We start from the raw sequence: 11,573 nt of genomic DNA, 5'->3' as shown, positions 1-11,573 counted from the left end.
TTTTTTTTAAATATGTCTTACTATTTGAATATAATAAATACGAAAATAAATATTTATTAAGGTGGACTTTTTCTTTAGTTATATTTCAAGTTTTACTCTTCTTATTCAGCATCCCTTGTGTCCATATTGGAAGCATCATTTCCATCCTCGTCCTCAGTACGTATCCTTTTAGCTGTTGCAGCCTCATCAGTGCTACACCTTTTACGTTTTGCAATATTGAGTTTCTTCTCAAGTTTTGTTTCATTTATTACAACCGAACGGCTTATAGTATCACCACCACCATGTTGAGTTAATTCATCCTTTTTTCGCTTACCAAGATCTTGCGCATGAATGGATTGCTTTTGTCCACAGATTGTCTTTTCATCATTCACAACTCGAGAAGTTAAACCTTCTTCATTTACATTAAGGCTCTCTGAAATTGAATTTTTGCTACGACTACGTAAATTATAAACGTGTTCTATCTTGAGCTCTGTCTTTTCTACAGGTAATAGTTGCCTTTGTGGTAGATCATCACAAACGACACTACCACGGATACTTAAATTACTGTCCGAAACTGACGTCTCATTACACACCATCGTTACAGTTCAATTGGAGGAGATTGCGAACTGCAGCTCGATCCTGCTAAGTCCGTATTTGATATTGCATCGTTTCCAGATGCTTCTGTGTTCCGGCTGTGGTATGACGGAGATTAATCACAAAAAGAAATTAGAGAAAAAAGTTTTTATGAATATTAATCTAATTTATAATTTTCATAAAAATTAATTACCTTTCTTCCACGTTTGATTTGCCAAATAATTTCTTAAATAACCACATAATTATTTTGATTGAAAAATATAGTATATATCAGTCAAATTCTTATGAAAATATTAAGAAATTTTTATCGAAAATTTTTTATTAAGTTGATTTGACTGTTCTTTTTTGTCATAAAATACAAATATATTTGAAGTGTCATTATTATTTATATATAACTTAAAAATAAAAACAAGAGTACTGGATTAAAATCTGATTATAAAACTTGTTATCACAGATTGTAAACCTGGACTTTCTGGACTTTGTGTTCTACTCTTATTCTAGAACGTGTTATTTCCATACGAATATTTCTTATGATCTATTTATTTATGTAGTGGACACATTGAAACCTTTCATTAAGTAAAAAACCTACTATTACTTATCTGTTATGAAGTCAGGTAATTTGCGAATAAAATTATTTAAAGTTGTCGGACCAATGTTTAAACAGCAAATACTTGATCTGTCTGCGATGAAATATTAATATATGTGGGAAAAATAAAAGTGAGATAAATAAATATGGGAATGACAGGTAAATACGAAATAAACTGAAATCAAATTATTTCAATTACGAGTACTATCAGAGGACGTAGTTATTATTGATTCTCTTATATTATTATTAAAAGGGTTTCTCCCCTTGTGAAAACCCAATCAATAAGCAAATGTTACTACGACCTTATAAAAACACCATAAGTCCTAGAATGCAGCAGATAAGATAATATAAAAAATTTTACTAGAAAAAAACTCTTTATTGGTTGCTTCAAGTGCAGCGGCTACTCTTAAAGTCAGCAGATGCCCTTAAAATTATTTAAATCATGCCATCAACGGATTTGTATGCCGAAAAGTAGCGCAGACCAATAAAGTAGGGTTCCAACATTCAAAGGTCTAAATTTTTAAAAAACGGACTTTGGACAAGTCAATCAACAGACATGGATTATAAATACTAAACAGCAACAAGAAGTAAATACAGATGGTTGGACAAAGGTCTGGTATCAAAACGCTGAAGGTTTCACTTTCATGGATGTGATCATGGATGGCTAAAAAATTGAAAACAGATCTAATGCTGCATTAAACTGCTAATAATTATATATCACGTAGTCATATTGGCAATCACATTATTGAAGCATCTTCTATACAAAAGAAATATGTAGTCGTTTCAAAAGAAAAAACGACTATAATTGTTTATAGCTCGATTTTTGAATAGTAGTGAAATATAATAACATAATGTCTTATTTAATACCTAAGCAGAATTGTTTTTGGTTTTTAAGTCAGTATAATTGTTGGACTACAAGTGGCAGTCTCAAGACTTTGAACCTATAAAATTAGAAGCTAAATCCGCACAAAGTAGTGAAAACTTTTATTGTTCAAATTTAAAGTGTAAAAATTATATACAATAAAAATTTTATACTGACAATCGGACTATATCGGATTATATTACCAACTACAGCGCACAACGCATTTTTATAAAATGTATTTAAATAGAAACAATCCATTGATTCACTGAAACCGAAAGGAAGTTCCATGTGTTCTGGGCTTCTGAGCGCATTGATTTTTTACAAATCGAGATAGATAACGAAATTGATAAAATATGCACATAATCACCACTGAGGATCCAGACTGACATCAAAATTGTCATCAACCGCGTATACAACGATTTTATGATAAAAACAGAAATAACTTTTGGGAAAGACAACATCTGTAAGGTAAGAAGAGCCTGCTACAATTCTTCCAAGAGATTTCTTATAAATTTTGTAGTTCGTTATTATCGTAACAGTTCGTAATAGTAATGATTTAAAGTAATTATTGTGACACTGATGGATCAGTGACTATTAAACCCGCGAAAAAACATTTTCTGATTGGGAGCAGAACCAGGAATACTTAGTTGTAGTCACCTTATTGGTGATTTGCGATCACACCCTATTAATTGCACTAAGTGGTATCGCTAAGGACTTTAATACCAAAGAGTCCAATATATTTTCCAGCTTGTAGGGTTTCTAAGAAAAGTTTATTCAAAAACACCTCTAATTGTAAACATTTCAAATGAACAAAAATTTTCAGTATTTAAAATATTGATAAATTTGATGCCCTATTTATTATTAAATTATATAAATCTTGGAAATTGTCGTTACTGTAAATTATGATAAAGAATTTTCCCAAATAGATTCTTTTCAGCAATCTGTGTTATTGTTCACAAAGAAAATAGACTTAAAGGTCTCTTACTTTTATTTCCTTTTCCCCCCTCAGTGTTTGGGAAAAATATTATTTTTCTGTAAATTGAATGAATTTTGTATATTTAAATAAGCAAGCTAAATAGAAGTCAAAATTCGAATTAAATTTAACTTCAATTGAAAAATATTTAAAAACTATCAATCAGTCTGATTGTATGTTAGAAAATCAGGTCCTTTGCTAGAGGTATATCGTACCAACCAATTTATTTTTAATAGAAAGCAAGAAACAACTTTTACTACAAACAGAGTCCGAGTAGTTTAGTCCATTGCCAAAGCTTAATAATGGATCGCGAGAAATTAAAACAAGTGGTGTCTTCAAATAGTGAAGCTGATGCTGCGACTGGAAAAGCACTTAGATGCAAATCTATTACTGTTAGACGCTCCATTATTGTTACACGCTCTGTCACGGCACGGATGTTAAGTGGAAAATGTGGTAAGGGTAAGGTTAATACAGATGCCGTAAGAGCCAGAAAGACTCAAGCGAAAAAAGACACTAAAAAGAAAGTAAAAGTTATTAAGAAGGAACGTGAAAACGTTAAGTGTATTAGGACCGAAATGCAGGATGAAAAAGCTAAGCCCAAGAAGAAGGTCAACAAGAAGGTCAAGAAACAGCGCGTAAGTCCACCTACACCCACCCAAACGAAACGGAAGGAAATTTGTAAAAAGAAAAAGAATGCAAAATCTAGGAAGAGGAACGAAAAGCTACTACTAGAAAATGTCAATCAACTTCCTCGCTTTAGAAAAAGGAAATATACTGAAGAAGAAAATCACTCAGTGGTTCCTATTAAACGGAAGAGGAAATAAAGTTATGTATTTTTATATTTTTCTAATTTCATAAACTTTGTACAATATTTTTTATGCTCAAAATTTAAAGTTCACAAATTTTAAGTTCCAATTTGAAATTGCAGAATTTGAAGTTCAAAATTTGAAGTTCAAAATTTGAAGTAAAAAATTTGAAGTAAAAAATCTGAAGTAAAAAATTTGAAGTTAAAAATTGCAAGTTAAAAATTGTAAGGTTAAAAATAGGTGTGTCCGTCTTTAGTATATAAGATTGCTATAAGATTGAAATGGAAATGCCTAAAATTTTAAATAAATCAAAGTAAATATTCCACTGAATTGCAAATCATCATTGTCTTTCTTATTAAGTTTTTATCCGAGGTAACTAAGTTTTGACTGTGTTATACGACGAAAAATAATGAATTATCCAAATTAACACCAATTTGTGAGGTGGAGTGAGGTCAAGAGGTAATAACGTAATAACAGTAAACATATATATTAAATTATTTGCAGAGCAAATTTAATAATTAGTTCATTAAAACTGCTTCATAAAAGTAATTTTATTCGTAAAGTCCTTCTGATATATGTTTTCGTCATCAATTTTGCACAAAAATTTTGGTAGTGTTTTTAAGATATTGAACTCAGAAGAACTCAGAAGAACTCAGAACCTCATGAATATAAAGGAAAAACATTAAAAAAATGTTAAGCTAACTTAATTATAAGTTCCTGCTGTTACGAACTACTATAGACCGTTTAATATAAAATCCTTTAAATATGGTAAAGAAAAATAATAACATCAGAAACTATTAATACAATAAATGTTATTTTTTTAATATTCGAAGCAGAAAAAAAATATAGCTGCCAGTAAAAAATATCTGTTGAGCAACTGAAACATTTGTAATTGAAACCAGTAGTTGTGCGCACTACTACTTATTAACGATGTCACCAACAGATAAGATCTCTTTCTGGCAGACGTGACTTGCTTGACGAGGCTTTTGTTGTTAGAATAAGTACGTGAACGAAACCTAAGTTAAGAATTAACGGAATCAATTGGATCCGAAAGTAAAAGACCAAGAGATCTATTGAGCTACTTGCATTCATGTGTGTAGATTATTTCTCCAAGCCGAATTTCAATGAATTGTAGTTTTGTAGTACGAGTATTTGCTACCTCTTATGTGTCTATCTTATATCTGCTACCAATATTATATCTACGACCACAAACTCAAATTGAGTTTACTTTCGTCTTCTATCTGGAAATTGAAAATCTGTCTAAACTTCAGTACTGCAGAAATAGTGTGGATAGTTGATTAACTTTCTCCCATACTCTCCGTATCATTGATTAATTGGAACTAAAAGTTATACAGTACTGGGATATGTTGTTGTTTCAATGAGTATCTAAGAAACTATCAGTTTAAATCGAACGTTTTAATTCAAAGAATTTATTCAGAGATATATACATGATGTCAGAATATATATGCAAAATGATTATTTTTAATAGAATTTGTTAATCACTTTTAACACATAAATTTTTTTTTTTAAATATGTCTTACTATTTGAATATAATAAATACGAAAATAAATATTTATTAAGGTGGACTTTTTCTTTAGTTATATTTCAAGTTTTACTCTTCTTATTCAGCATCCCTTGTGTCCATATTGGAAGCATCATTTCCATCCTCGTCCTCAGTACGTATCCTTTTAGCTGTTGCAGCCTCATCAGTGCTACACCTTTTACGTTTTGCAATATTGAGTTTCTTCTCAAGTTTTGTTTCATTTATTACAACCGAACGGCTTATAGTATCACCACCACCATGTTGAGTTAATTCATCCTTCTTTCGCTTACCAAGATCTTGCGCATGAATGGATTGCTTTTGTCCACAGATTGTCTTTTCATCATTCACAACTTGAGAAGTTAAACCTTCTTCATTTACATTAAGGCTCTCTGAAATTGAATTTTTGCTACGACTACGTAAATTATAAACGTGTTCTATCTTGAGCTCTGTCTTTTCTACAGGTAATAGTTGCCTTTGTGGTAGATCATCACAAACGACACTACCGCGGATACTTAAATTACTGTCCGAAACTGACGTCTCATTACACACCATCGTTACCTGTTCAATTGGAGGAGATTGCGAACTGCAGCTCGATCCTGCTAAGTCCGTATTTGGTATTGCATCGTTTCCAGATGCTTCTGTGTTCCGGCTGTGGTATGACGGAGATTAATCACAAAAAGAAATTAGAGAAAAAAGTTTTTATGAATATTAATCTAATTTATAATTTTCATAAAAATTAATTACCTTTCTTCCACGTTTGATTTGCCAAATAATTTCTTATATAACCACATAATTATTTTGATTGAAAAATATAGTATATATCAGTCAAATTCTTCTTCTTCTTCTTCTTCTTCTTGAGTTAGTGCTATTACGCACTTTTACTCTATAATGACTGGGGGGTTAATCACTACCCCACACTAGGCTTTAACTAGGCTAAAAAATCATATCATTTATTTGTCTTTTAGTTGATGACGGACCTTAAATCAGCATATCTTCCTGAGAGTCCAGAAGTGGACTTGAGGATTGTTATGGCGGGGTTAAGTAGCGTATCAACTTTAGTGAATAATTTTAAAGCTCTGTCTCTGATATATTTTTTCACTGAGTCAATCCTAAGATCTCTATGTATGTCCGTAGATCTAATGTACCATGGAATCTTAAACAGTTTTCTTAAGGCCAGGTTTTGAGCTATCTGTAATTGCTTTAAGGTGGTATTTGAGGCTTTGCTATATGTAACACATCCGTACAGAAGAGCAGGTCTAATTACTTGCGTATAAAGTAACTTTCTGTTTTTAAAGTTGAAGTGATAATTATTAAATAGCGGCTTTAATAAATGTAGAATCTTAGAGCAGCTATTCCGTTTGTATTTCAAATGTTTAAGCCAATTGAACCGTTTGTCAAAAGTGACCCCCAGATATTTTATATTATCCTCCCACCGTATCTCCGTGTCGCAAACGCTCACTCTTGGAGGATGCTGTCTTCTTTTTCGAGTTATAAATATAGCCTTGGTTTTGTCATTATTAATTTTAATCTTCCATTTTTGGAAGTATTCCACCATAAGGTCTATATTTCCCTGTAACGTGTTGCTTACATTTAAGGCATCCCGATCCGAGTAGATCAAGCATGTGTCTCTTACTTTTATTTCCTTTTCCCCCCTCAGTGTTTGGGAAAAATATTATTTTTCTGTAAATTGAATGAATTTTGTATATTTAAATAAGCAAGCTAAATAGAAGTCAAAATTCGAATTAAATTTAACTTCAATTGAAAAATATTTAAAAACTATCAATCAGTCTGATTGTATGTTAGAAAATCAGGTCCTTTGCTAGAGGTATATCGTACCAACCAATTTATTTTTAATAGAAAGCAAGAAACAACTTTTACTACAAACAGAGTCCGAGTAGTTTAGTCCATTGCCAAAGCTTAATAATGGATCGCGAGAAATTAAAACAAGTGGTGTCTTCAAATAGTGAAGCTGATGCTGCGACTGGAAAAGCACTTAGATGCAAATCTATTACTGTTAGACGCTCCATTATTGTTACACGCTCTGTCACGGCACGGATGTTAAGTGGAAAATGTGGTAAGGGTAAGGTTAATACAGATGCCGTAAGAGCCAGAAAGACTCAAGCGAAAAAAGACACTAAAAAGAAAGTAAAAGTTATTAAGAAGGAACGTGAAAACGTTAAGTGTATTAGGACCGAAATGCAGGATGAAAAAGCTAAGCCCAAGAAGAAGGTCAACAAGAAGGTCAAGAAACAGCGCGTAAGTCCACCTACACCCACCCAGACGAAACGGAAGGAAACTTGTAAAAAGAAAAAGAATGCAAAATCTAGGAAGAGGAACGAAAAGCTACTACTAGAAAATGTCAATCAACTTCCTCGCTTTAGAAAAAGGAAATATACTGAAGAAGAAAATCACTCAGTGGTTCCTATTAAACGGAAGAGGAAATAAAGTTATGTATTTTTATATTTTTCTAATTTCATAAACTTTGTACAATATTTTTTATGCTCAAAATTTAAAGTTCACAAATTTTAAGTTCCAATTTGAAATTGCAAAATTTGAAGTTCAAAATTTGAAGTTCAAAATTTGAAGTTCAAAATTTGAAGTTCAAAATTTGAAGTAAAAAATCTGAAGTAAAAAATTTGAAGTTAAAAATTGCAAGTTAAAAATTGTAAGGTTAAAAATAGGTGTGTCCGTCTTTAGTATATAAGATTGCTATAAGATTGAAATGGAAATGCCTAAAATTTTAAATAAATCAAAGTAAATATTCCACTGAATTGCAAATCATCATTGTCTTTCTTATTAAGTTTTTATCCGAGGTAACTAAGTTTTGACTGTGTTATACGACGAAAATTAATGAATTATCCAAATTAACACCAATTTGTGAGGTGGAGTGAGGTCGAGAGGTAATAACGTAATAACAGTAAACATATATATTAAATTATTTGCAGAGCAAATTTAATAATTAGTTCATTAAAACTGCTTCATAAAAGTAATTTTATTCGTAAAGTCCTTCTGATATATGTTTTCGTCATCAATTTTGCACAAAAATTTTGGTAGTGTTTTTAAGATATTGAACTCAGAAGAACTCAGAAGAACTCAGAACCTCATGAATATAAAGGAAAAACATTAAAAAAATGTTAAGCTAACTTAATTATAAGTTCCTGCTGTTACGACTTACTATAGACCGTTTAATATAAAATCCTTTAAATATGGTAAAGAAAAATAATAACATCAGAAACTATTAATACAATAAATGTTATTTTTTTAATATTCGAAGCAGAAAAAAAATATAGCTGCCAGTAAAAAATATCTGTTGAGCAACTGAAACATTTGTAATTGAAACCAGTAGTTGTGCGCACTACTACTTATTAACGATGTCACCAACAGATAAGATCTCTTTCTGGCAGACGTGACTTGCTTGACGAGGCTTTTGTTGTTAGAATAAGTACGTGAACGAAACCTAAGTTAAGAATTAACGGAATCAATTGGATCCGAAAGTAAAAGACCAAGAGATCTATTGAGCTACTTGCATTCATGTGTGTAGATTATTTCTCCAAGCCGAATTTCAATGAATTGTAGTTTTGTAGTACGAGTATTTGCTACCTCTTATGTGTCTATCTTATATCTGCTACCAATATTATATCTACGACCACAAACTCAAATTGAGTTTACTTTCGTCTTCTATCTGGAAATTGAAAATCTGTCTAAACTTCAGTACTGCAGAAATAGTGTGGATAGTTGATTAACTTTCTCCCATACTCTCCGTATCATTGATTAATTGGAACTAAAAGTTATACAGTACTGGGATATGTTGTTGTTTCAATGAGTATCTAAGAAACTATCAGTTTAAATCGAACGTTTTAATTCAAAGAATTTATTCAGAGATATATACAAGATGTCAGAATATATATGCAAAATGATTATTTTTAATAGAATTTGTTAATCACTTTTAACACATAAATTTTTTTTTTTAAATATGTCTTACTATTTGAATATAATAAATACGAAAATAAATATTTATTAAGGTGGACTTTTTCTTTAGTTATATTTCAAGTTTTACTCTTCTTATTCAGCATCCCTTGTGTCCATATTGGAAGCATCATTTCCATCCTCGTCCTCAGTACGTATCCTTTTAGCTGTTGCAGCCTCATCAGTGCTACACCTTTTACGTTTTGCAATATTGAGTTTCTTCTCAAGTTTTGTTTCATTTATTACAACCGAACGGCTTATAGTATCACCACCACCATGTTGAGTTAATTCATCCTTCTTTCGCTTACCAAGATCTTGCGCATGAATGGATTGCTTTTGTCCACAGATTGTCTTTTCATCATTCACAACTCGAGAAGTTAAACCTTCTTCATTTACATTAAGGCTCTCTGAAATTGAATTTTTGCTACGACTACGTAAATTATAAACGTGTTCTATCTTGAGCTCTGTCTTTTCTACAGGTAATAGTTGCCTTTGTGGTAGATCATCACAAACGACACTACCACGGATACTTAAATTACTGTCCGAAACTGACGTCTCATTACACACCATCGTTACAGTTCAATTGGAGGAGATTGCGAACTGCAGCTCGATCCTGCTAAGTCCGTATTTGATATTGCATCGTTTCCAGATGCTTCTGTGTTCCGGCTGTGGTATGACGGAGATTAATCACAAAAAGAAATTAGAGAAAAAAGTTTTTATGAATATTAATCTAATTTATAATTTTCATAAAAATTAATTACCTTTCTTCCACGTTTGATTTGCCAAATAATTTCTTAAATAACCACATAATTATTTTGATTGAAAAATATAGTATATATCAGTCAAATTCTTATGAAAATATTAAGAAATTTTTATCGAAAATTTTTTATTAAGTTGATTTGACTGTTCTTTTTTGTCATAAAATACAAATATATTTGAAGTGTCATTATTATTTATATATAACTTAAAAATAAAAACAAGAGTACTGGATTAAAATCTGATTATAAAACTTGTTATCACAGATTGTAAACCTGGACTTTCTGGACTTTGTGTTCTACTCTTATTCTAGAACGTGTTATTTCCATACGAATATTTCTTATGATCTATTTATTTATGTAGTGGACACATTGAAACCTTTCATTAAGTAAAAAACCTACTATTACTTATCTGTTATGAAGTCAGGTAATTTGCGAATAAAATTATTTAAAGTTGTCGGACCAATGTTTAAACAGCAAATACTTGATCTGTCTGCGATGAAATATTAATATATGTGGGAAAAATAAAAGTGAGATAAATAAATATGGGAATGACAGGTAAATACGAAATAAACTGAAATCAAATTATTTCAATTACGAGTACTATCAGAGGACGTAGTTATTATTGATTCTCTTATATTATTATTAAAAGGGTTTCTCCCCTTGTGAAAACCCAATCAATAAGCAAATGTTACTACGACCTTATAAAAACACCATAAGTCCTAGAATGCAGCAGATAAGATAATATAAAAAATTTTACTAGAAAAAAACTCTTTATTGGTTGCTTCAAGTGCAGCGGCTACTCTTAAAGTCAGCAGATGCCCTTAAAATTATTTAAATCATGCCATCAACGGATTTGTATGCCGAAAAGTAGCGCAGACCAATAAAGTAGGGTTCCAACATTCAAAGGTCTAAATTTTTAAAAAACGGACTTTGGACAAGTCAATCAACAGACATGGATTATAAATACTAAACAGCAACAAGAAGTAAATACAGATGGTTGGACAAAGGTCTGGTATCAAAACGCTGAAGGTTTCACTTTCATGGATGTGATCATGGATGGCTAAAAAATTGAAAACAGATCTAATGCTGCATTAAACTGCTAATAATTATATATCACGTAGTCATATTGGCAATCACATTATTGAAGCATCTTCTATACAAAAGAAATATGTAGTCGTTTCAAAAGAAAAAACGACTATAATTGTTTATAGCTCGATTTTTGAATAGTAGTGAAATATAATAACAAAATGTCTTATTTAATACCTAAGCAGAATTGTTTTTGGTTTTTAAGTCAGTATAATTGTTGGACTACAAGTGGCAGTCTCAAGACTTTGAACCTATAAAATTAGAAGCTAAATCCGCACAAAGTAGTGAAAACTTTTATTGTTCAAATTTAAAGTGTAAAAATTATATACAATAAAAATTTTATACTGACAATCGGACTATATCGGATTATATTACCAACTACAGCGCACAACGCATTTTTATAAAATGTATTTAAATAGA

At 31.0% G+C, this 11,573-nt stretch overlaps 3 protein-coding genes across 3 annotated transcripts; all 3 read right to left on the bottom strand.

Annotated features, from left to right (window-relative positions):
* Positions 1–22: 22 nt before the first annotated feature.
* Positions 23–859, bottom strand: LOC119663356. Its single transcript, XM_038072968.1, has 2 exons — positions 767–859; positions 23–671 (listed from the first exon to the last, which is right to left on the bottom strand). The coding sequence occupies exon 2, from the start codon at positions 573–575 to the stop codon at positions 102–104; it is 474 nt and encodes a 157-aa protein (XP_037928896.1). The 5' UTR covers positions 576–671; positions 767–859; the 3' UTR covers positions 23–101.
* Positions 860–5,342: 4,483 nt separating this feature from the next.
* On the bottom strand, positions 5,343–6,174 carry LOC119663354. Its single transcript, XM_038072966.1, has 2 exons — positions 6,088–6,174; positions 5,343–5,992 (listed from the first exon to the last, which is right to left on the bottom strand). The coding sequence occupies exons 1-2, from the start codon at positions 6,132–6,134 to the stop codon at positions 5,422–5,424; spliced, it is 618 nt and encodes a 205-aa protein (XP_037928894.1). The 5' UTR covers positions 6,135–6,174; the 3' UTR covers positions 5,343–5,421.
* Positions 6,175–9,326: 3,152 nt separating this feature from the next.
* LOC119663355 lies at positions 9,327–10,163 on the bottom strand. Its single transcript, XM_038072967.1, has 2 exons — positions 10,071–10,163; positions 9,327–9,975 (listed from the first exon to the last, which is right to left on the bottom strand). The coding sequence occupies exon 2, from the start codon at positions 9,877–9,879 to the stop codon at positions 9,406–9,408; it is 474 nt and encodes a 157-aa protein (XP_037928895.1). The 5' UTR covers positions 9,880–9,975; positions 10,071–10,163; the 3' UTR covers positions 9,327–9,405.
* Between the last annotated feature and the right edge of the window lie 1,410 nt (positions 10,164–11,573).

This window comes from Teleopsis dalmanni, unplaced genomic scaffold (genome assembly GCF_002237135.1).
Source record: "Teleopsis dalmanni isolate 2A unplaced genomic scaffold, ASM223713v2 unscaffolded_contig_0328, whole genome shotgun sequence".
Classification (NCBI taxonomy): Eukaryota; Metazoa; Arthropoda; class Insecta; order Diptera; family Diopsidae; genus Teleopsis; species Teleopsis dalmanni.
Note: the sequence above shows the minus strand (reverse complement) of the source record. Positions and strands in the feature narration are given on the sequence as shown.

Coding starts and splice junctions, on each gene's coding strand:
- LOC119663355 (XM_038072967.1), bottom strand. CDS start 9,879: ATGGTGTGTAATGAGACGTCAGTTTCGGACAGTAATTTAAGTATCCGT.
- LOC119663356 (XM_038072968.1), bottom strand. CDS start 575: ATGGTGTGTAATGAGACGTCAGTTTCGGACAGTAATTTAAGTATCCGT.
- LOC119663354 (XM_038072966.1), bottom strand. CDS start 6,134: ATGTGGTTATATAAGAAATTATTTGGCAAATCAAACGTGGAAGAAAG. Junction 5,993..6,087: donor AAATCAAACGTGGAAGAAAG/GTAATTAATTTT, acceptor GTCATACCACAG/CCGGAACACAGAAGCATCTG.